A 26,454-nucleotide genomic window follows, 5' to 3' on the forward strand; every position below is an offset into this window, starting at 1 on the left:
AATTCAAGTACATTTATACTGTTGCAACATGCTTAACCAGGTGGAGCAAATTCTCCAAGTCAATGACTCAATGTAATCTGCTGGGTTTGCTTAGATAGAAAGGTTTTTCATCAGTTTATCTGTATCTGTCTTTATTTAATTGACTTCAAGTGGTTGAGATGACATGTTTTGAGTTGGCCCTATATAAATTAAATTAATTGCTAATCAGTTGGTGTGTGTTACTTTGTTTATGAAAACCAGAATAGCAAGCTAAAACAAGCTTACAATGGCTTAGTGAAGCAGAGATGAGAGCAGCATGGAACTCCTAGGTCAACCTGAAGGTTTTAATGTGAATGGTTTAGGCCGTTGTCCTTCCCTCCCCATCCTGCCTTATACCTCCATCTGACAGCCAGATTTTGATACAACCTGCAAGAAATGTTTCATAGGCCACATATGCAAGGGAAGGGTTGTGCATGCAGAGCAACAGACCCGAGAACTTGTGTTCACTCAATTGTAGTTGTGGTGGGAAAATTAAAACAAATTAAACAAAGATACAATCACCTGTGCCACTTTTTAGAAAGAATCACCAATCCACCCTGAGTAGAAAGCACCCTGTCACACTCAGAGTTTTCAGTCTCAGAACAGGTAATATCAATGTGGTAACTAACCTCAGTGTCAAATCAACCCCAAGTTAAGCATGAACATGAAAGAAGCCCTCATTAATGGAATGCAGATAACGTGATTCACCATTAACCTGACTCCACCAGATAGATTTGCTCCGCATATCCATCTGGAAACCTTCCGTTGAAGTAATTTTGGGAAGGGGCGAAAATACTGGTTAGCTGATTGGCCTATGTTGGTGATAGACGGGCCAAATGAACCAATTAGATTCGTCGTCACTCTGTTACGAGCGACGACGAAAACACAACCACAAGCCAAGCTGCTCTTGCTGCTGCAGGTAAAGGCTCGTTAGCTCAGCAAAGAAATACTCTGTAATTCTGATAAAACTTGCTCTATAGCCGCGCTAACGCTAGTTTCATCGGCTGAAGCCGCCATGTTCTTTAGACTGAACTGACGCGCTTCCCGTTGCGTCACACCTCAACCCGCCTCAAAGCCAACGCTGATTGGACGTTCGTTTGGTGAACGGCTCCAAATTTTCTTTAACGGAGAGTAGCCAGACTGATCTGCGAGTGAAACCTTGAAAGCTCGCGAGATCAGGATGGTCTCACGAGGCTAATTCACCATGGCAATGGCAGGAAAAAGAAGCCTTTTTTGGTGCGCATTTCCCGCAAGTGGAATAAAAAATCTTTAATTAAGGCATACAGAGAATATTAAACCATATTTAACAAAAGGAAACAATGCTGTTGAAAATAGCAAGTTAGCAGCGGATAATAGCTGAAAAAGTCAATGCATGTGTGGTGAAGTGACTGTTATTTGACTGAGCTATAAAGCTGTATTCTCACACTACACTCATTTGGGGGTGAGGTGGGGGTTGGGGGGGGGGTCCTTGATGTGCAGCCCGACAGGCATATTGGTGTTGATAATTTTACATATTTGTTTTTTAAAACTCCACATTTAAAGTCTAAATGAATTGCATATGTACATGAGATTTCCATACATTTCTGAATTTTTGCTCTGCCACTCTACACAACATATTGCTCAGATGCTACCATCTGACAGACAAGCTCATGCAAACTAAAAAATATCAACCCTATTAGTTTCGACAATAACCTTATTAGTTTCAAATCTAAAAAACAACAGTACACAGTATAGGTACGTTTGCAGAAGTGCTATAAATGTTACTTGTGTTTGTTTCTCAGCGTCTTCGGCATGACATCCTCTGGAGTCCAAGTGTCCTTACAGTGAAAATAATAAGCTTGCATGTTATAGGGCACATAAGTATATCCCAACAACAAATGATAAGAAAATTTATGAAAATTGCTTTTTTTCTCACTGGGTCTACAAAGGCGATTCCAAAAGCTTCATATCCAAAGTACAGCAGCTCCTTCTCCAGTATAGACTGCTGGATGTGTTGTTTCACCACCTGTGTTACAGATCAGACATAGAAAATGATAGCTTGTGATCAGTGGCGGAGCCAGGCTTTTTGATTTGTGGGGGCAACAGGGGAGCAAGGCTATCTCAGGTGGGATTGCGGGGTGGGGGGGTCGGTTATTGCTTGTTTCTCAAACAATCATCTTATCACCCCTCTATAAGGGTGTGAACCTTAACAGAGGGATGCCTGGGTTTTATAACTGCAAATGTTATCAAACCAGATCCAATTAGGAAAAACACCAACTTCACCATCATAAATACTCCTTTAAAACAAAATTCTACATCAGCTAAAATCATTTCTTAACTATACCCCTCTTTCAATGTAGTCAGGGCAAAAAAAAATAAAAAAATCCCTTAGCCTAGACCAGGGGTCGGCAACCTTTACCACTCAAAGAGCCATTTGGACCCGTTAGAAAACACTAGGAGCCATAAAACCCTTTTGAAATTTTAAATTAAATCACACTGCATATAACACATTTTTTTGTGACACAATGGACCGGGAGCAGAACCAACGCATCTTTGCCTCTTTTTTTTGTAGAAGTACAAAACTTCTATTGTTTTATGGAAATCATCAACTCTGCTAATGTCAGAGTTTTTATTTTGAATAAAGCTTGGTGCGAGTAAACGCACGTCATGGTTGGATTATTTGATTTTCATCCCATATAAACGGTACTTTCGGAATACTTTTCTCTTAATCTGAACACATTTTAATCACATCCGGGAAAGTTACGCACATAAACGAGCTCCTGTCATTAACAAGCTAACAGCTGCATTAGACGAGCTATCAGACGTTCAGGCGGCACCTGAAGCTCGACTTCAGCCGCGCAGGACTCCGCTCACAGCCTCAAACCAAGCGCAGTTCGCTTTTCCTCACTTTGAAAATTAACAAACGTCATATATAGAAACGACTCTTACCCTGCTGTTTAGCTCTCTTTACCCTCATCAATGACTCCATGTTATTTTAGGTACCGTGTCACCCTGGTCCCCTTGTCATTTGTAGAATTTACTACAAAAAAAACAGCATCTGAAAATGCCGCCTTCTCCGCTTATTTCGCTCTGCAGCCACTCGCAAGCATTATTTCTTCTTCTTGAGTTTATTGGCAGTTGGCAAACATCTTTTCAGTGTACATTACTGCCACCAACTGGTGAGGAGTGTTCGTCAGCCAGCATCGACGACTGCCTGCATGAGGTACACAGCTCTGTGACATAATTGTTTTCAACAGCTGAGCCGCATCAGATGCAGCAAAGAGCCGCAGGTTGCCGACCCCTGGCCTAGACCATTAAGTCAGATTCAGTGCACGAAAAAAGAGGAAAACATAACATAACATTCTTTAAAAAATGGGTCTCTGCATAAACTGCAGTGAGCCAACATGCACATAGTTCCACTCAGTCAAATTTCTCATAAGATCTCGAAGAGGGAACATAAAAAAAGTTGCAGGTCTGTTTAGAAAATACATTTTTACATCTTCACTCCAAACTTCAACTATTATATATTACAATATAATAGTTGTAATATATTGTATTACAACTATTGTAATACAGGTATTCACAGGCCTACCTGTGAATACCTGTCCAAACTTATGCTGGTTTATAAAATGTTCCATTCTAATCTCCAACCCTGTTCACTGCCTACGGATAGGTTATTGATTGTTTTAACTTATTGAATATCTATCACCCTATTCCTGACTTTCTACCGCCCTTTTCTTGACTTCTGCATATGTCACTCTGTGCTTACCACCAGTTACAGCATATTTCCTGCACATCATCTGAACATTATTTGAATTTATGATCAGCACCACATCTGGCACATCTTGATCCTTTTCAGGCGGCAGTTATGTGCCTATTTCTTTGACATCTTCATTTCTAAAAACACAGCAAAATCATTGTTCTTATTCAAATTGCAAACAGTGGTGTGTATCACCACCTACTGTACATGAACATGTATCTATACCCTTCACTTACTATATTCCACGTATTGGTTTTGTACTTTATAAAAATCAGAACAATGCTTTATTTGTAATCCTGATTTCCTCCCTTTCACCCTCTGTAACGAATATTTCTTTTAGACTCCATTCTTTGGCTCCATCCGAATACCCTAAATAATAGCTTCTAGCTCCTGCTCCTGTTCCTTGAACTTTCATCGGGTCAACAATAGATAGAGTAAGAATTCTACCATGTGGGGGAAAGGAGCTCATGACTGCTGTGCTAAATTCAGACAGTCTTTAAAGTTCAAATAGAAAACCACATACTTATAGTTTCTCATTTTTATAGTATGTACAAAATTAAATACATCACAAGTGAAAAACATTAAAAAAATCCAGCAGTTCGTTGTTTATAGCATAAAATAATTCACTAAGATAGCAGGCGACGCTAAATTCCTCATTCAGTCACGTGACCCACTGTTTTATAGTTAGGCGTGAATTCCGGGACAACACTGAGGGAAGTGGAGAGGGGGGTAGTAGCGATGATGATGATGCTAGTCAACCGACGACTTGTAGAGCACAGCTAACTGTCTGAAACATATGTAATGGAAGAGATTACAGTGGATTAAAAAAATAAATAAAATATGTGCCCTACCCTCCAGCCTGAAATATTATAGGCCTATAGTGATACAGTATAATAGAAATCCTAAATCCAAGAAATCCTTGGCGGGGGGCTGTTACGGCTGGCCGGCGGCTTACCGGATCTGGGGCTGACGCCTCTGCTCTCCCCAGGAAGGGATGGGGGGCAGGGGTGGCTAGGGTAAGGTCGGGGTGGGAGGGGGTCTATTAGGTATATAGTGGGTGATGGGGGGCTCTGGTCGGATGGACCGTACGTGTCGGCCGTACGTGTCGGCCCCCCCTCTTTGGGGGGCCTGGTCCGGGGGGCGCCTGGTCCGGGGGCGGGGCCGGGGGTCGGGCACAGGCAGTCGTATTGTTGAATTGTGGTGACCCCCCCCACTTGGGTTTTTTGGATGTGAATGCTATGTGAGAATGTGTGTAAAGCGTCCTTTTTTTAAATTTATTTTTTATTTTATTTATTTATTTATTTATTTATTTTTTTGGTGTCTGTGTGTGGCGAGTGGGGCACAAGGGAGGGATGGTGTGAATAAGTGTTTTTTTTTTTTTTTTCTTTCCAGGTTTGGGTTCGGTCCGCTCCCTCTCCCAAGATCATCTCAAGTCTCCGCTAGGTGCGGAGCCCATCCCCCCATGTCCTGCCCTCCTCCGCTGCGTTGGCGGGCGCCTTGACCCTCTGGCGCGTTGACGGTCCTCGGGTTTGGGGCGGGTTCCCGGGTGGGCGCCGGCCCATTCCCGGCGGTGGCTTCGCGGGGCCTGGCCCCCCGGGGGGCGGCCGGGGCCCCTGCCGCGGGGGCGGGGCACCCCTGGGGCCTCTGGCCCCCAGGGCCCATGGCCAGGACCACTTCAGCGGGGCCGGCTGCCGGCGGAGCCCACGGGCTCGTCCCCGCGGCTCTTGGGGGCGTCGGCATTGCGGTGGCTGGGGGATTTCCTCGGGGTCGTCTCTCCTCTTTCCTCAGGGGGGGGTTGTACATTTCCTGTGAGGGCCCCTCTCGGACGCACTGCTTTGGGGGCCCCTTTGGGAGTCCGGGGTTATGGGTCCCCTGACCCCTGCCTCTGTGCTCGGGGAAGGTGGGTCTTCGGTTCTCCACAATCACTATCAAGCCATTTCCTTCTGGATAATTTTCACCTAAACTAGTGCACTCTCACAATCTCCCACAGGTGCTGGGTCCCAGGTATTAAATGTTCACTTATATACAGAAAGGCTATAATTTATTTACTTTCTTTTACCTTTTTTTTTTTAGGTATCACATTACACATGTCAGCTTAAATAATAATACATATGATTTAGCAATGGTATCAAGGTGTTACACGATTGTATCTGTTGCTTTATGTCTGTTGGTTGTGCTGTTCTTTTTGTGTCTCTTTCCAGGTGATGGAGCAGACAGAGGAAGTTTTATCATTCTCTTCCTTTTATCTCTTCTTTCTTTCACCTCTTCTTTCTCTTTTTTTTCTCTTCTTGTTTTTCTTTTACTCTCCTACTTTCCCATTGTAGTGTCCATATAATTTGAAATTCTCCCTGCAGGAATCACAATAAAGCTATTTACACGCACAAATCAAGCGGAGCATTATGGCGAAAGCTGTTTGCTCCACTTGTGAAAGTAAAATCTGTCAAGCTCTATTTGGCATTAAGATATCAATTTTTATTGCCACATTGCTAGACAGGACACTGGGAAAAAAAAAAAGAAAAAAAAAAAAAAAAAAAAAAAAGAAATCCTAAAAATATTGTAGGCTGTCCTTGAAGGTCTACCTCCCCTAAATATCTAGGCCTATACTATAATAAATCCTATGGGCATGTAGACTAGACTTCATACAATTAATAAGGCAAAGTTGTAGGTAGGGGCAGGGGATGTTTAGCTATTTATTTTTTTATTAATTCAGTCAATTTTCAGCTTAAAGATTTCGAGTCAAAGGCTGCTTTAATTTTTATATATTTAAAATAACATGGGCCTGCATGAGGAGACCTACATGTATGCTATATTATAGGCATAGCTAGGTCTTATTAAATATAAATTAAATTACAAAAATTAATGAGTCTGATGCTGCGTTATTTCTTAATTTACATCAATAAGCAACTGATTATCTTACCTCAACTCGCTGACGTTTTTCATAGGCTGACGTTCGACGTTTTTACACCGTGCCCGTGGGCTCAAGGTGCCCCATATTCAGGGTAGGTATGACATCTGGCTTAAGCTGCAACTTTGGAACATTGAATCCAACTGATGCTGCGTGAGCACGATTGACAATAAAAGAATCTTCCGTGAAATGATCCGGCTTGGATGCCACAGATTGTCCGGTTGATTTTTGTCTACTCTATTCACTTTCCAGATCCAAAATTGACGCAAGACCGGGTCCGTCGGACAATTAAACATTCCTTTCCCCGATCCAAAGCCATTCTTACAATTGGCAGCAGTACAATAGACCATTGTAATGACTTTTTAACGATCCTTTCAGAGTGCTTAACAATGTGGGAAGTAGTGGTTCTCGACACGCTCGAGGATGTTTGACTACAATGACGTCATGGCTGTGGTTTCGTCACGTGACTGCTCTTGCTGGACTCGCGCATCGCTGGAGGCGCCCAGCATACTGTAAAATTCTCGTGATTTTTATTACTTGGAGCATTTTTATCGCGTTTTCGACTAGCCACATAGAGAAAAAAACAATAATCTACCATCACACACGATAAAACTGCTGTAGACGCACTCCTTTCTATTTGAACTTTAAGTCCGACATCATTACGTAATGGAAACACACGTGGATGATGCGAGTCAAATCCGGGCATACAGCCTTCCGAAAAAAAACTACAGAGTGTGCTATCTCTTCTTTCCAGACATTTTTGTTGATTTCTGTAAAGGGGCTGTGCTGATACATTATGTCACGCAAAGAATTGTGGGATACCCTAAGGGTTATTATTAGTACCGGCAAAGGACGTTGCGGGGTTCCTAGGCAAAACTAGCCACGGGAGGGAGCATACAGGCTTCTTTCTCTCGTTATTTTCTGGTTATTGTATTTTTTTTTTTCTTGGTCACTTTCTGTTCCCCTTTTGCTGGGCAAAGAGAAGGAATGGTTCTCAATTTCAACAGCAACTGGAAAATAAAAAATGATCTACGGTCATATTTGCTTATTTTATACTCTTCCACTAACAGCACATCTTCATATAGAAGACATATAGGTAAAACGCATAAGGCTGACAAGTTTGTCCCCTTATGGCTACAGTAATCAAAAATGGTGTCTTCCAATGTATTTATAAAATTACTTATTCTAAGCTATGAGAATGCTTCCATTTTTGAAGCGATTGTTATTAGAATTTGACAGAATATGTATTTATACTTGATTTTTGCTAATGAACAGCCAGGTTAGTGACACACTGTCCCTTTAGGGAAATAAAAAGATTGTGAAAAAGTTTAATATATTTTAATTCATAACAGAAGAATGTAACCCTTTCAAATATACATGTTTTGGTTGAAAACAGGTGTTTGGAAAGGAAAGCTGGAGATAAAAATGTATTCCTTTTATTTTAGATTCTTGTGTGTTTTTCTATGGGATAAAATGGATTGTTAATTATTTGGTTTCAGATGTCTTAAATAGAGGGTGGAGCTAAGGGTTTATAGGAAGAGCCTTAGTTCCTCCTGCGTTAGTTTTAGGCTTGACTGCTAAGAACTCTAGCAAACACTTTTGTGAAACAGTTGTATATAGTGTATAGGGTAATTTTTGTATTTGTACTGTTTTGTGCTTAGTTTTTTTCCCCAACTTACTCTGAACTTTGTTTTTGGGATCATGAAAAAAAAAAAACATCACCACCTTTGGACTTCGACATGCCCACTATGTCTTTTTACTTCATTTTGGAGTCCTACATATGGTGTTTAAACCACATGATTTTTGGAAAGAACCCCATCAAGCTCAGCATATATTGCAAAAGTTGTTTTACTGTTCATCATTGGTAATACAGCTGAAAATTGTTGCATTTGCAGCAAGACACTCCTAATAAAAGGCAATATTGAAAATAATGTAGCACTACCTGTCTGGCTGATATTGTTGCTGCCTCATCCTTGCCCATTACAGCAGCATAATAGTTCAGATTCTGGGTCATCATCTCATCCTTAGGGTGGAACAACAGGTAGCTCTTAGCACATTCTATGGCCTGCTCATACCTTTCACCTGCAAAAGGTGAGCCAAAAGGAAAAGGGTGAGAAGTAACATTATTTACTGCCAAGTCAGTGTACTTCAAGTTTTTTTTAATTTGCATTTCAAACATTTTGACTTAAACAGTTGCTAGTAAAACATAAAGCTTTTTATGTCCTGATGCATCTCTAGCATACGGATAAAAAACGAAAAAAATATGGACGTCATATCTCTTCTCCAAGAGACTCCTAAGATTGAAGTAGTGTCTTGGAGAAGAGACGAAACATTTCAACAAACATCAACACTTCCAGAAGACTTACTCACCTTTTTTCATAAATCGGTTTACTAAGAGAAGTCATCCATTACAAAAACCTGATGCTTGAATTTGGTTGGACAGGGTTAAGGTGGTGTCATCGATTAATCAGGTCTGATTATTGCCACACCTGTTCTCAATCAAGAAATCACTTAAACAAGACCTGCCTGACAAAGTGAAGACTACTAAAAGATCTTTAAAAGCGAGACATCATGCTGAGACCCAAAGAAAATCAAGAACAAATCAGAAAGTAAGTAACTCAGATCCATTAGTCTGCAAAGGGTTACAAAGCCATTTCTAAAGCTTAAAAACTCCAGTGAACCACAGTGAGTGATAATCCACAAATGGCGAAAGTATGGCACAGTGGTGAACATTCTCAGGAGTGGCCGGCCAAACAAAATTACCCCAAGAGCACAGGTAAGGGCGGCCCAACTAATTATTAGGTGTAGGGGGCAATCACTTTATTACACATAAGCATGTAGCTTTGGGGATTTTTTTCCTCCCCTAATAATAAAAACCTTAATTTAAAAACTGGATTTTGTGTTTACTTTTGTTCTATCTGACTAATATTTAAATTTGTTTGATATTCTGAAACATCAAGTGAGAAACATGCTGTAAAAATAAGAAATCAGGAAGGGACAAACACTTATTCACACCATACTGATTGTGTGAATGCCTTTACATGGACAGGGAAAATCAGCAGATTTCATCTACTAATTCACCTATTGACAAAATCATACATCAAGCGAAATCATACAACAATGGCGAACATGCATGTACAGATAGGTAAAAGGGAAGACATCCCTTTATTTTACAATGGCACATTGGGAGCATGTTATGAACAGAAATAGGTTTATAAACTTACTGTTATAGTAGGAGAACTGCAGGTAGTTGAAGTGAGATGGCAGGAAGTCCTGAAGAGGACTATCTCTGCCAGCAGCAGAGGCCAGTTCCACAGAGCAATGCTGCTTGCAGTTCAGTAGCTGCATGTAGTGATCTGACACACATAAACAATAAAAACTTGCATTTACATGAACTACATGATACATTGCTGTAGTGTATACATTTGATCCCAGAGTGTCCCTTTCTATGAATTTTTACAATGGCAGTGCTGCCTCACCTGTCATGGCCTGGAACAGGTCTGCACTGTACTCCATATAAGTATATCCATCAAAGCGGTACCTTCCCTCACACAGAGCTCTGCACTCCTTGTTGGCAGTAAAGTACTCATCCAAGGCCTTCTCGAAATGTTTAGCTGCCAATCCGAAAGTGTCATCACTATAGAACCTCTTTCCCATCAGAAACTCAGCCTGAGCAAAGTACATGAATGGGTGATTTAACAAAGCAGCTCAAACTGCTAAGTTCAGCAGAAAGGATACTAGTCCTCACCATATGTGGCTTTATTTCGAGATCTTTGAAGTTCTCCTCCTCTACGTTTGCCATCATCCTATAGTACTCCAAGTTCTGCTTCATCTCCATGTGGTCAGGATTGGCTTGGAAGAAAGTGTGGGCAGCTGCTACTGCCTTGTCCAGTTTGTCAATCTGTAAAGACACTAAACATTTTCAGAAATCTTTTCAGGATAAGGAGATTTTGAAAAGAACCAAGCTTTTTCATGAAATTGTGAAATTAAGTCAGTTTACAAAGAAGATAAAGCACTGCTAGCCATCCCAGCATTCGTCTGTGTAAAAGTAAAATTTTTATGTCAACATACTGACATACATGGAAATGAAAATTATTCTGTTTGCAAGGAACAGTATCATCTTAAACATCACCAACAGAACACACAGCTGGTATCACTGAATTAATTAAAATAGGGAGTGAAGGCAAGCAGACAGAATTGCTACAGAGTAGTGATGGGTCTGGCAACACCGATGCGTCGGCACATGTGTCAAGCTCATAGAGCAAAACCTGTGTCGATGCGCGTATTGACACGGGAAAGTCACGTGACCGATACAGTAACTGTTTCGAACTGACTGACGCGCCAAACTGTTTCTGTTCCCTCTAAGCTGCACGCGTGTGTATTCGTGCACAGCAGCGCGCACAGCAAAGCTATGCTGCACAGTAAATAAAATCCAAGCTGAACTGTAAACAAAATAACGGTTAATGGTTAATTTTTTAACCATTTTGCAACTCTGGTGTGATGGTGTACCACAGTCTCACTTTGTGAGCTCCAGCGAGTTGGGCAGATGCCTTTATGGTTGGGCGGGTTGCGCTGTGCGTCTTTCAGAAAAAACGGCTGATCTACCCTTAGTAGAAAGCTGCTACTCTGAGTAGTTCTTCCTCTCTTTGTCATACTCAGCATTTCCGATTTCAGAACAGATGATATCAGTCAGGTAACTAAACACAGCGCCCGATCAACCATTGAACGTGAGCATGAGCATGAGCATGAAAACAAGCCCGGTCACTGGAACGCAAATAACGTGATTCACCATGGCAATGACAGGAAATAAGGTTGGAAGTACGCATGTCCTACGAGTAGAATTAGAAATCTTTAGAGAAGGCATATGGACAATATTAAACCATAAGAAACAATGCCGTTGCTATTGAAAACCGCAAGAGAGAATTGTTGAAAAAGTCAATGCATGCGCGATATGAAAGTTATGTGATGGAGAATTAAAGCTGTTTTCTCACACGTCACTCATTCAACACAAAAGAGGGAGTGTGTGTGTGTGTGTGTGTGTGTGTGTGTGTGTGGGGGGGGGGGGTCATTGAAACGACATGGCAGCAAAAAATGTGTAAAAAAAAGCCAGTCCACAAGCATCCTCGTTCACATAATTTATTGACTGTATCTAAAAAAAATATATATGTTTAATTCAAATGAAAATATAAAATAATACAATGCAACATACAGTGATTTAAATTGTATTGTGTATACTTGGTCATCAAATCAGTGTCAGTTAACTCTGTCAACCAGGTTGCCTGTAGGGATTTTTAAGGTCCAGCAGGTGTCAGTATTCAGTGACACAGTATCGGCACAGTATCAATACAGTTTGGCAATGTGTCGAAACGCTTCATGACGCATCATCGACCCATCACTACTACAGAGGATGCTGCATAGATGCCTGACACAGAGGGTTTTTATGTAAATTGTTATACTTTTCAAAATTAAACTTTTATCCCTTTTTCACCATGAGGGTTCAGAGCCCCTTCACATTTCTGAACCTGATCACGAACTGGTGTTGCATGTTTTCACCAAAAAGATGTTCCAAAATGTAAACTATAGTTCAGCTCAGGCACTGCAGAAAACCATAACAGAAAGGAGAAGAAGCATAGACATAATATAAAGAGTAGACCCCGCATCGACCGCACAGAAGATTTGGGAGCGCCATCTAGGGGTGGTCGACAGCTCAGCTCTGATGTGTCGACCAAGTGCAGAATCAATTTTATTCAACTATAACTTGCTGAGTATTGTGCTAATTTTCACATTTTTTAATGAAAACTTTAAAATTATAGCTATAATAACTAAATAGTTCAGTGCATTCAAATTCAATTCAATTAAATTTTATTTATATAGGGCCAAATCATAAAACATATCCTCTCAGGGCACTTTACAAAGTCAAAATCAATCAGATTATACAGATTGGGTCAAATTATACAGATTGGTCAAAAGAAATTTCCTATATAAGGGAACCAGTTGATTGCATCAAAGTCTCTACAAGCAGCATTCCCTCCTGCAGCATTGTCCATAGCTTTACAGCAATCCCTCATACTGAGCAAGCATGGAGGGACAGCAGAAAGAAAAACTCCCCATTAACGGGAAGGAAAACCTCCAGCAGATCCAGGCTCAGTATGAACGGTCATCTGCCTCGACCGACTGGGGGTTACAGAAGACAGAGCAGAGACACAACAAGACAGACAAAAAAGCACAGAAGCACACATTGATCCAGTAATCTGTTCTACATTAGATGGTAATAGCGGGTGATCTGTCTTCCCTGGATGATGTCACAGTTAACAGAACGTCAGACCAGGTGTACCTACTATGAAGAAAAAGAGAGAGAGAGCAAAAAGTTAAAAGTTGAAATGACAACAGACATTTCAATGCAATGCAATGCAAAACTGACTGGAGAACATTAGAAATCAACAGAGTGAGAAAAATAGGCCCTGATGTCCTCCAATAGCCTAAGCCTATAACAGCATAACTATAGAGGTAGCTCAGGGTAACATGAACCATTCTAACTAGAAGCTTTGTCAAAAATTAAAGTTTTAATATTAGTCTTAAACGTAGACAGGGTGTCTGCCTCACGGACCAAAACATGGGAGTTGGTTCCACAGGAGAGGAGCCTAATAGCTAAAGGATCTGCCTCCCATTCTACTTTTAGAGACTCTAGGAACCACCAACAGACCTGCAGCCAGAGAGCGAAGTGCTCTGATAGGAAGATACGGGGTAATCAGAGCTCTGATAAATGATGAAGCTTGATTAAGGGCTTTATATATGTTAGAAGAAGAATTTTAAATTCTATTCCTCATTTAACAGGAAGCCAATGAAGGTAAGCTAAAACTGGAGAAATATGATCCCTCTTGTTGATTTTCATCAGAACTCTTGCTGCAGCATTTTGGATCAGCTGAAGACTTCCTGATAGTAAATAATTACAATAGTCCAACCTTGAAGTAACAAATGCAATGGACTAGTTTTTCAGCATCACCCCTGGACAGGATGTTTCTAATTTTGGCGATATTCGTGAGGTGAAAAAAGGAAACACTGGAAACCTGTTTAATAAGGGAAATTACATGTCTTGGTCGAAAATAACACCAAGGTTTTTTACTTTATTACCAGGGGCCAAGTTAATGCCATCCAGATTAAGTGATTGGATAAGAAGTTTATTTTTTGAGGACTCTGGTCCAAAGATTACAACTTCTGTCTTGTCTATCCGTCGGTCCGTCCGTTTTCTTCAGCTTATCCGGGGTCGGGTCGCGGGGGTAGCAGCTTCAGTAGGGAGGCCCAGACGTCCCTCTCCCCAGCCACTTGGGCCAGCTCCTCCAGGGGAGTCCCAAGCCGTTCCCAGGCCAGCCGGGAGACATAGTCCCTCCAGCGTGTCCTGGGTCTTACCCTGGGCCTCCTCCCGGTGGGACGTGCCCGTAACACCTCACCAGGGAGGCGACCAGGAGGCATCCTAACCAGATGCTTGAGCCACCTCAACTGGCTCCTTTCGACGTGGAGGAGCAGCGGCTCTACTCTTGAGTCCTCCCCGGATGACTGAGCTCCTCACCCTATCTCTAAGGGAGAGCCCAGACACACTATGGAGAAAACTCATTTCAGCCGCTTGTATCCGGGATCTCGTTCTTTTGGTCACGACCCAAAGTTCGTGGCCATAGATGAGGGTAGGAACATAGATCGACCGGTAAATCGAGAGCTTCGCCTTTTTGCATAGCTCTCTCTTCACCACAACGGATCGGTACAGAGCCCGCATCACAGCAGACGCCGCACCAATCCGCCTGTCGATCTCCCACTACATCTTCCCCTTATTCGTGAACAAGATCCCAAGATACTTGAACTCCTCCAATAGGGGCAGCACATCCTCCCCAACCCAGAGGAGGCACTCTACCCTTTTCCGGTTCAAGACCATGGTCTCGGATATGGAGGCACTGATTTTCCTCCTGGCCGCTTCGCACTCGGCTGTAAACCGCTCTAGTTACAGCTATAGATCATGCCCTTATGAAGCCAATAGGACCGCAAATAGCAGAGACGCAATCCTAAGGCCACCAAAACGGATCCCCTTAACACCTTGGCTGCGCCTAGAAATTCTGTCCATAAAAGTTATGAACAGAATCGGTGACAGAGGGCAACCTTGGCGGAGTCCAACTCTCACCGGAAACCAGTCCGACTTACTGCCAGCAATGCGGACCAGACTCTGCCACTGGTCGTACAAAGACCTGACAGCCCCTATTAAAGGGCCCGGTACTCCATACTCCCGGAGTACCCCCCACAGGATCCCTCTGGGGACACGGTCGAATGCCTTCTCCAGATCCACAAAGCACATGTAGACTGGTTGGGCAAACTCCCATGCCCCTTCCAGAATCCTGCTGAGGGTGTAGAGCTGGTCCAGTGTTCCACGGCCAGGACGAAAATCACACTGCTCTTCCAGAATCCGAGATTCAACTATCCGATGGACCCTCCTTTCCAGAACCCCTGAATAGACCTTACCAGGGAGGCTTAAGAGTGTGATTCCTTTATAGTTGGAACACACCCTCCAGTCCCCCTTTTTAAATAGGGGGACCACCACCCCAGTCTGCCAATCCAGGGGAACTGCCCCGATGTCCACGCAATGCTGCAGAGCCGTGGGAACCAACACAGCCCCACAACATCTAGAGCCTTAAGGTACTCAGGGCGAATCTCATCCACCCCGGAACCTTGCCACCGAGGAGCTTTTTAACAACCTCGGCAACATCAGCACCAGAGATGGGAGAACCCAACCCAGAGTCCCCAGTCTCTGCTTCCGCAATGGAAGACGTGTCGGTGGGATTAAGGAGGTCTTCGAAGTATTCCACCGCCCGACGTCCCGAGTCGAGGTCAGCAGCACACCACCCCCACTATAAACAGTGTTGGTACCACACTGCTTCCCCCTCCTGAGACGCGGGATAGTGGACCAGAATCGCTTCGAAGCCATACGGAAGTCTTTCTCCATGGCCTCTCCGAACTCTTCCCACGCCCGAGTTTTTGCCTTGGTGACCAGCAGAGCCACCTGCCGCTTCGACTGTCGGTACACATCAGCTGCTGCCGGAGTCCCACAGGTCAATAAAGCCCGATAGGACTTCTTCTTCAGCTTGACGGCTTCCCTCACCGCTGGTGTCACCCAGCATGTTCGAGGGTTGCCAAAAAGGGTGGATTGTCCATCACAAACACCATGTTCAAGCATAAAGGTGTCCACATGTGCCCTTGGCACCAGGATACCCTAGGCTGCAGTTCAATGATCGACTTTGTTGTCGTTTCATCTGACCTGCGGCTGCATGTCTTGGACACTTGGGTGAAGAGAGGGGCGGAGCTCTCCACCGACCACTACCTGGTGGTGAGTTGGCTCCGATGGTAGGGGAGGAAGCCGGTCAGACCTGGCAGACCAAAACGTATTGTGAGGGTTTGCTGGGAACATCTGGCAGAGTCCCCTGTGAGACAGAGCTTTAACTCCCACCTCCGGGAGAACTTTGAACACGTCCCGAGGGAGGCGGGGGACATCGAGTCTGAATGGACCATGTTCTGCGCCTCTATTGTTGAGGCAGCACTAGTCGGAGCTGTGGCCACAAAGTTGTCAGTGCATGTTGCGGCGGCAACCCTCGAACACGCTGGTGGATAGCAGCGGTAAGGAAAGCAGTCAAGCTGAAGAAGGAGTCCTATCGGGCTTCATTGGCCTGTGGGACTCCGGAAACAGCTGATGTGTACCGGCAGTACCTTAAGGCTCTGGATGTTGTGGGGCTGTGTTGGTTAACAAGGCTCTGCAGCATTGCGTGAACATCGGGGCAGTTCCCCTGGATTGGCAGACTGGGGTGGTGGTCCCCCTATTTAAAAAGGGGGACTGGAGGGTGTGTTCCAATTACAGAGGAAACACACTCTTAAACCTCCCTGGTAAGGTCTATTCCGAGGTTCTGGAAAGGAGGGTCCGCGGATAGTCGAATCTCAGATTCAGGAAGAGCAGTGTGGTTTTTGTCCTGACCGTGGAACACTGGATCAACTCTACACCCTCAGCAGGATCCTGAAGGGGGCATGGGAGTTTGCCCAACGAGTCTACATGTTTTTTGCGGATCTGGAGAAGGCATTTGACCGTGTCCCTTGAGGGATCCTGTGGGGGGTACTCCGGGAGTATGGAGTACCGGGCCCTTTAATAAGGACCGTCAGGTCTCTGTATGACCGGTGTCAGAGTCAGGTCCGCATTGCCGGCATTAAGTCGGACTCGTTTCCGGAGAGAGTTCAACTCCGCCAAGGTTGCCCTCTGTCACCGATTCTGTTCATAACTTTTATGAACAGAATTTCTAGGCGCAGCTAAGGTGTTGAGGGGATCCGTTTTGGTGGCCTTAGGATTGTGTCTCTGCTATTTGCGGATGACGTGGTTCTATTAGCCTCAATAGGGCGTAATCTGCAGCTGTCACTAGAGCGGTTCGCAGCCGAGTGCGACGCAACCAGGATGAGAATCAGTGCCTCCAAATCTGAGACCATGGTCTTGAGCCGGAAAAGGGTAGAGTGCCTTCTCCGGGTTGGGGACAAAACGGGTGATTTAGAGCGTACTTTTAGTTCGTATATTTTTGGAATCTAAACAATGCCTACGACTTGTTGTGCTCCCGGTTGCACAGAGAGGCATTCCAAATCATGGGATGTACGTTTTCTGTCGTTTACCGAAGGAGGAAGGACGATGAAAGAAATAGATATTTTCAATGAAAAGAGCGCAGGCAGATACTCCCAATGGACTGGGGGAGCCATCATACTACGACAGAATTTGCAGTCTACACTTCATCTCCGGTAAATACAACTTAATTCTGCTCTAGTCATTGTTCTACCTAAATAGCGGCGGAGGGGAGGTGGCGATCGCTACGCGGGCCGGAGAAGCGGCAGCAGCAGCTCCAGACAGCGGCTACTCCGACCCGTGTAGCGATCGCCACCTCCCCTCCGCCCGTTCACGGGCGCTAGTACGTCTGTGTTTACGCTGCAATGTCGCCGACACCCCCACCCATTTTAACCAGACAAAAACACCAAAATAGTCCATAGTAAACAATGTTTTTTTTAACCTACCGGGGGGGTCTTCCTCTCTGCTGAGACGCGGCCTGTGCCCGACGCCGCTTTGTGCTATTGCACAAACATGTGAACTACATCCATCCATCCATTTTCTGACCCTCTTAATCCCTCATGGTGTCGCGGGCTTTGCTGGAGCCTTTTTCCCGATATAAAATAATTGTAGCCATCCAGTGGTTTCAGGGGCTTTCGTGCTCTCTCGTCTGTACTGGCCTGGTGTGTTTATAAGGCAGCTGTATGTCGCGGAACGGAACACTTGGCCAGCATTTGACAGACTCGCTCCGTCCCTTCAGGCTTTTGCTGTGTGGATCTGGCAATCTGATACCATCAACCATCAACTTACTCTCAGAACGATCTTTTGATACGTTATCTAAAGAAGAAAAATACATGAAGAACTCGTGACTTTCTCTGTTTGCGTCCGTCATTGTATTCGCCTTTTGCCTACCCGTCCGGCGCGCATGCGCGCAAAAACCCGCATCAAAACAATAACAATGAACTGATCTATATGCTGGGTGCGATTTGCTGGGGGGGATGGGGGGGATTTACCCCTCTCTGTTTTGATGCCCCCCTCTGGTCATTCATGTTTTATCCGGGGGGGGGGGGGGGGTGGATACATTCCTCTCCCCTCTGATCTGAATAGGTAATATTATCAGGGTTTAAAGCTAGCCATCGCTGCGACGGATTTCCGTCATTTGGAAAATGAGCGCAAAATGTTCAGTGCAGTCTTTTTATTCAAGATTTTAAACAGAAACTGCGCTCAACCAATGAAATCTGTCTGAAGCAGATTTTTAGGAGTTTTAGGAACCTAAAACAGGCCTTACTCAATTAGTTGAAACGTAAATTGTAGATAAATGCTGAGATTTGTCTTGAGTAATAGATGCTGAATTGCGAATTATTCATGCTGATTGTTGATAAACGCATGGATTGTTCATAAATGCATGGAAACTGCAGATAAACAACAGTCCCTGGAGGCACAGAACCTGACATACTTAGATTGGACAGAACAACTGATTAGTTGAATGTTTGTACACAATTGGTCCTACTTAATGTCTGTGTGAGGAATGAACAGGGTTCTCTGGCGTCTGGAAATCTACCCGTGGTGTTGTTGTGAATGAGAGTCCAGTACTGAAGCTGTAAGCATCCCTCTGTCCATCCATCCATCCATCCATCCATCCATCCATCCATCTTTTTCTGCTTATCGGGGGTCAGGTTGCGGGGGTAGCAGCTTCAGTAGGGAGGCCCAGACGTCCCTCTCCCCAGCCATATGGACTAGCTCCTCCAGGGGAATCCCAAAGCGTTCCCAGGCCAGCCAAGAGACATAGTCCCTCCAGCGTATCCTGGGTCTCCTCCCGGTGGGACGTGCCTGGAAGGCACCTCACCAGGGAGGCATCCTAACCAGATGAGCTGCCTCAACTGGCTCCTCTTGAAGTGGAGGAGCAGCGGCTCTACTCTGAGTCCTCCCCGGATGACTGAGCTCCTCACCCTATCTCTTAGGGAGAGCCCAGACACACTAAGGAGAAAACTCATTTCGGCCGCTTGTATCTGGGATCTCGTTCTTTTTGGTCATGACCCAAAGCTCATGACTATAGAAGAGGGTAGGAACATAGATCGACCGGTAAATCGAGACCTTTGCCTTTTGGCTCAGCTCTCTCTTCACCACAACGGACCAGTACAGCGCCCACATCACAACAGACGCCGCACCAATCCGCCTGTTGATCTCCTGCTCTATCTTCCCCTCATTTGTGAACAAGACCCCAAGATACTTAAACTCCTCCACTAGGGGCAGCACATCCTCCCCAACCTGGAGAAGGCACTCTACAATTTTCTGGCTCAAGACCATGGTCTCGGATTTGGAGGCACTGATCCTCATCCCGGCTGCTTCACACTTTGCTGCGAACCGCTCCAGTGAGAGCTGTAGATCACGCCATGATGAAGCCAGTAGAACCATGTCATCTGCGAATAGCAGAGACGCGATCCTAAGGTCACCAGAACGGATCCCCTCAACACCTTCGCCGAGAAATTCTGTCGATAAAAGTTATGAACAGAATCGGTGACAAAGGGCAACCTTGGCAGAGTCCAACTCTCACCGGATACAAGTCTGACAAGCTGCCGGCAATGCAGACCAGGCTATGACACCAGTCATACAGAGACCTCACAGCCCTTGTTAAAAGGACCCGGTACTCCATACTCCTGGAGTACCTCCACAGGACCCCCCGAGGGACACGGTCGAATGCCTTCTCCAGATCCACAAAACGTGTAGACTGGTTGGGCAAACTCCCACTCACCCTCCAGGATCCTGCTGAGGGTGTAAAGCTGGTCCAGTGTTCCACGGCCAGGACGAAAACCACACTGCTCTTCCTGAATCCGAGAATCGACTATCCGACTTACCATCCTCTCCAGAACCCCGCAATAGACAAAGGGAGGCTTAAGAGGTGATTCCTCTGTAGTTGGAACACACCCTTGCAGTCTACACCACCCCAATCTGTCAATCCAGGGGAACTACCCCTGATGTCCATGCAATGTTGCAGAGTCACGTTAACCAACACAGCCCCACAACATCCAGAGCCTTAAGGTACTCATGGTGAATCTCATTCACCCCTTGCCTCCTCAGGGCCTTGCCACCGAGGAGCTTTTTAACCACCTCAGTGACTTCAGCACCAGAGATGGGAGAACCCGGCGCAGAGTCCCCAGGCTCTGCTTCCTCAATGGAAGACGTGTTGGTGGGATTAAGGAGGTCTTCGAAGTTTTCCGCCCACTGACACATGACATCTCAAGTCGCGGTCAGCAGTACACCATGCCCACTATAAACAGTGTTGCCCTCTCCTGAGATGCCGGATAGTGGACCAGAATCGCGTTGAAGCTGTACAACATATTTCTCCATGGCCTCTCCGAACTCTTCCCACACCTGAGTTTTTGCCTCAGTGACCAGTCGAGCCACCTGCCACTTTGAATGCCGGTACACATCAGCTGCTTCCAGAGTCCCACAGGCCAATAAAGCCCGGTAGGACTCCTTCAGCTTGACAGCTTCCCTCACCGCTGGTGTCCACCAGCGTGTCCGAGGGTTTCCACTGTGACATGCACCATCAACCCTGCGGTAGCACAAATGGACACCCTTATGCTTGAACATGGTGTTCGTCATGGACAATCCATGACGATCACACAAGACCAACAACAGAACACCTGATTCTGAACCTCGAGTTCAGATCAGGGGGGTCATTCCTCCCAACCACGCCCCTCCAGGTCTCACAGTCATCCATTTGAGCGTTGCCCATGTGAGCGTTGAAGTCCCCCAGAAGAACGAGGTGTCCCCACGAGGGGCACTCTCCAGTACCCCCTCTAAGGACTCCAAAAAGGGTGGGTAATCTTAACTGCTGTTTGGCGCATAAGCACAGTCAACAGTCAGAACCCGTCCCCCCACATGTATGTGGAAGAGGCTACCCTCTCGTTCACCGGGGTAAACCCCAACGTACGGGCACTAAGATGGAAGAATGTCCAGCCCCTCTCAAGGAGCCATCCGTTGAGGTAAGTCTGACTATCTCTAGTCGGAACCTCTCAACCTCGCGCACTAGCTCAGGCTCCTTCCCCACCAGAGAGGTGACATTCCACATCCCAAGAGCTAGCTTCTGTAGGCGAGGATCGGAATGCCAAGGTCCCCTCTGTCTTTTACATTAAACATGAATCTAAGCTCTAATGAGGCCTCGCCAACAAGTCTATATAGCTTGGAATTCCACACTACTCCAGACATTTTAGCCCCATTTACACTACCCTTGTTAAACCGATCCATGCCGAGCTCGGTCTGAGCTTGGATCAGTTAACCAAGCTGAGCTTGGTTCTGACGACCGTTTACACACCACGCTATCTCGGTTCCTTGGTTTCCTCGCCTCCTAGTGACGATCTGCGGTACTACTGCTCTCTGGGATTGAAGGAGGGACCAAGCAAATCAAAATGGCAGCGCCGTAACATTCAGGCAGTTAAGCTTGGTGATATGTTGTTGTTTGCGGAGAGTCAGGCGAAGACCGCAACTTTTGGTAGATTTACTTGACAGAGTCGGCTTTTGGGAAGTGGATAAGACAAACAAACATCTAATAAAGATTTAGAGATGCAGAAAACAATGACAGACGCTGAGGTTCATCACACTGCTAAGCAGAATCATCACTGGAAATCGTGCGTCATGGTAGGAAAGCTAATATTTTTATGGATGGATGGATGAAATGTCATCTGACCGCACAGAGATGATGCTGTCTGCACATGCGCTCTTTGTTATCCGAAAACCGGGCTACTGAAAAACCGAGCCAAACCCACTCCTGGAACTGGTCTGCATTTAGCGCGGCCCGGTTGTGTCTGGCTTGGTTCAGTTCAGCTTGTGTTCCATTTACACTCGATAGTTATCTCGGTTACCGAGCTCGGAATGATCTCAGCACGGTTAAAAAGGGGTAGTGTAAACAGGGCATTTGAATCCATTCTCCTCTCTCTGCGTTGATTGAGTGATTGACAGCAGTGGCCTGGGAGCGAGGGGCATCTGCCTTCAGATGCTGTAATTAGTCCTACCCAGAATCAATCATGACTACTGGGCCCAACTAACAGTTTTGTGTGCCAATAAGCCTCATAACTATGAAAAAACCCCGGCCTGGCCCAAAAACATCACTGGCCCACCGGGCAAGTGCCCAGTATGCCCAATGGCCAGTCGAGCGGTGGTTTGACTCACTGTGTTCACATCTGTGTGTTGGGAGAGAGACAGAAGCAGGGAGGCGGCGCCATTGAGCTTGCAAAAGGTTGGGCTTCCATGCTGGGGAGAGGTTCTACAGTTTCCCCAGTGTCTGAGCTTCATATAGCAGTCACAAAATCATACTGCTGCTCTCTCCAGCTGTTTTCATCCACGGCGTTAAAATCTGAAATCTTTTTCCTTGTTAATATTTTAACACGTCAATTAAAATAATTTTTTATTGCAAGGAAATCATTTTTAGTGGTATGATTTTTGGGCTGAACAACCTCCAGAAATATCTCCGGATCAAGTCTCTGCAGAGCGCACAGCACTCCCGAAGACCACAGCTGTTTTTCCCAGAGGATTTTGTTATGTAGTTATTATTTAAAGCTTTATATTAGATATTTTTGCGTCATTCATGGCAAAAGCAAGGAGAACTCATTGATAGCTTTAAAGATTTTTAACTGCAGTTATATTTTTATGGTTTAATTGTATGGTTACTACGAGCTGTGGGCATCTCTGTCAGCTGAGGGAGCGTGAGGCTTTAGTGAGTTTGAGCTCTTTTTTTGTGGGACAACTCTGCTGTCATGATTTATTTTTTGGGGGGGGGGGACTTTTCTGGGATAATCAGCCAGCAGCCATCTGTCCCCATCCAATCAGCTTAGCCCACTTTTCAGTCACCGGTCTATCAGCTCAGATCATCTCCACCTGCTGCTACTAATTAATGTCAACTCTGCTCACTTGTTTACATATACCTGCCTCTTTCATCCACCCTCTGCCAGAACGTCTTGTCTTGCTTCTTGCATAATGCCACCGGGCCTCTACCAGTTTCTATGTGCTCAGCCAGTTGGATTCTTCTGTCCTGTTGTGTTCAGCCCACACTGCTTGATGCTGCCTGTATCTGCATGCTGCACAAAGTCTTCCTGTTTCCCTCTGAATACCAGCTGCTTGCTCTGCTCATTTTGGTGAATCCTCGATACTCCTCGCCTGTTTTGGTCAGTCCCTGCCTTAATCATCTGGTTTGTCCTCTCACTGCCTGCAACCCCTTGTCAATCTGATTCTGCTTGCCTGCCTCACCTGCCCCTACTCATCTATCCAGTCTGGTTTTGCATGTATGCCTTGTCAACCCCTATTTATCTTCTCAATAAACCTTTTAAAAACGTACTCTATGCTTGGCTGATTATTGGGTTCTCCAGTACTAGACATTAATCTGTGAAAGATGACCCACAAATTCAAGCACTGAAATCATTAAAATGCAGTGTATCTATGTAAAAACACAGCGATTCTGTAAAATTCTTTGCAGAGGTCACAGCTTAATCACTTTAAGGCACTTGAGGTTGTGTGGCCAGGAGGGTGCGGCAGAGCACGCTAGAGAGGCAGATCTGTAAAATGATACATTGGCAGTTGGGAGATGTTCTTTCCCAACAAGTTGAGATTCATAAATGCACGTGAACACACTGTTTTCTAACACACACACACACACACACACCACACAAAAGCAATGTGATTCAAATTATTAATCAAATCACAAAAGAAAAACACAAAATAAATTCAACAATGCAACAACACAAAAACAAAAGTTCAAGCAAACATAATCCAATTAGTGGAGCAACGATCAGTGTCCAATTCCACACCCCTTTTCAGAAGGGTTGGAGGAAGCATGTAGTAGCAGAACAACCCCAGCAAGTTGTCACCAACCACAGGCATGGACAATATAGCATAGTGTCTAGAGTGCTGCAGCCCCAACACAGCATGCAGATACTCACGTGTCTAAAAGCAGACATTAATTGTCAAATCAGATAAAATACTATAAAGACCTAAATAACATGAGCTTACCCAAAAGCAGCCTACCCAGGGAGGAAGTGGATCAGCAGACGAGAAGTAAACGAGGAACAGGCACAGCCCGTGCACCACAATAAACCCCAGCTGGAGCTAGTAATGCCAGCGGAGCAACTCGCAGCAAACACACATGGCAGATGGAGCACCCAAAAAAACAACAAAAATCCCAGCCACTGATAGTAAAATGGGAACTCCTAGACAGCAGGAGGAACAAAGACATACACCTTGGCACCGACTGCCTGACTATAAAGGTGTTTTCCCCGCCCATCAATCAGAGGTGCACTCCTCACTGCATCTGGTGCACAGAGTGGGGAGGGTGGGACACCATTTCATCACACTTGCAAAGATTTTTATGAAGGACAAATGGACTTGGTTGTCATGCACAAACTAACCCTCCCACAACGTTGAATACATGAGCAGGATCCCTCTACTCTGATGCAGTGTGTGCACTTCTGTCCTGCTCAGTGCTTTCTTTGTGCAATCTTTCTCTCCTTCATTTGGAAGAGAGAGAGGAACACACACAGGCAACTTTGTTTTTCTTTTGAGTTTGAGGCTTATAGATTCACCCATTGTTTCTGCAACATAGGGAAGGGGAGTAAGCGTATAAGTACAGTAGACTGCAGAGGTCTACTCCGTAATTGACACAGCCTTCTCTGAATCCATGACTATATTTTAATACATGTAATACAGACTCATGATTACAATTCTAAATTAGTGAGTTTTCTTGCTGAAAATATCCTTCGTTTCTGTCTCAGACTATGTCCTTGTTGGCACATTAATGTGATGGGCATGAAAACAGTGCTATAAGGTTGAGGTTTGTCACAGCTGATTGCGATGCTGGCCTCCACAGATGCCTGAGGCTCTTGGTTCATTAGGATTGTGTTTGATTCTTGATCAAGTGCCCAGACTGTGACTCTGAAAGGACAATGTAACAGTAGGCCATCATTGTTTTCTCTTCTTGGCTAAAGAGACAGTTATGAAAAGGAAATATTTCATAGTTTATGTCTGTGTGAAACCCTAGTTATTCAATTCCTGTTGTGAATATGTTTGACTAATTGGGTTGTGGAAAAATGAACACCCTCCAGAGCTCAGATTTATTAGAATCTAAGTGAAAGTCAAACTGTGTCTCTCAGTTCCATTGCTGCTACTGCTCCATTCTCTTATCTAAAATAAATCTTGTGTTTTTTTGGACAGAGGGGTCCTTTGTTATGGTGGTTGTTCAAATGGATGTCTGTTGAATGACTTCAACTCCTCCATCAACCATCTCCTTATTCTTCCATAGAACTCGGATCACAGCTGTACCAGTCTGAGCATGGGACCACTGCTGAGAGGGATCTATAGAGCAAGACAATTTCATGGTTTCAGGAGCATTGTTTTACTTTATTTCAAGTCACAAGTTTGAATCATTCATCACCGTCACCAAGGGATGTAAGATCAGTCTCAAATTTTTTGTTTCATCCAATTTGCCTCTTAGATGTTGCATTAAAATATATCCAAAAATTTGCCTCCAAATAATACAAATTGTCCTCAAGAGTGAAGACTAATAAAAATCAGTAGTTTTCAGTTAAATTCAGTTTAATCTTATTCAATTCAAAAATACTTTATTTATCCCAGAGGGAAATTAAATATTTTTTCTGGCATTTAGCAAATATAAGTTACATTGGTAATGATAACTCTCCTATAACAAGAAAACATTAGATAGCAAGTGAAAACAATAGCAAGTGAATAATACTAAGTCTGAATGGAGTAAAGCTAAGTTGTTCTATTTTATACTTCTTGACTAATAACTTCAGTGTGAAAGGAAACATGCAGTTTGAAAATTATGACAGTTATTTGGAAATTTTAGTAAAGGTAAAGGTCAATATTCCCAAGAATATACACAAGTACATCACTGTTCAGAGCAGGGGTCACCAACATGGTGCCCGTGGGCACCAGGTACCCCCCAAGGACCACATGCGGTGCCTACTAGCCTGTTCAAAAAATATGTTTATATAGATATATATCTATATATATATCTATATATCCCCGCGACACCATGAGGGATTAAGCGGGTCAGAAAATGGATGGATGGATGGATGGATATCTATATATATCTATATCCTGGGTGCGATTTGCTGGGGGGCATGGGGGGGAGGGATTTTATGGGGCCAAAATAGTAGCTTTAACATTTGCAAATGT

General features: G+C 44.6%; 1 protein-coding gene across 1 annotated transcript; it reads right to left on the reverse strand.

Moving 5' to 3' along the window:
• Positions 1-1,185: 1,185 nt before the first annotated feature.
• On the reverse strand, positions 1,186-26,193 carry LOC105924473 (prolyl 3-hydroxylase 1-like). The gene is made up of 8 exons (XM_036129834.1): positions 26,164-26,193; positions 24,274-24,369; positions 10,411-10,563; positions 10,142-10,331; positions 9,887-10,018; positions 8,605-8,744; positions 1,934-2,023; positions 1,186-1,835 (listed from the first exon to the last, which is right to left on the reverse strand). Exons 1-8 carry the CDS (start codon positions 26,191-26,193, stop codon positions 1,779-1,781), a joined length of 888 nt encoding a protein of 295 aa, XP_035985727.1. The 3' UTR covers positions 1,186-1,778.
• Between the last annotated feature and the right edge of the window lie 261 nt (positions 26,194-26,454).

The sequence above is a fragment of the Fundulus heteroclitus genome, unplaced genomic scaffold (assembly GCF_011125445.2).
Source record: "Fundulus heteroclitus isolate FHET01 unplaced genomic scaffold, MU-UCD_Fhet_4.1 scaffold_227, whole genome shotgun sequence".
NCBI lineage: Eukaryota > Metazoa > Chordata > Actinopteri > Cyprinodontiformes > Fundulidae > Fundulus > Fundulus heteroclitus.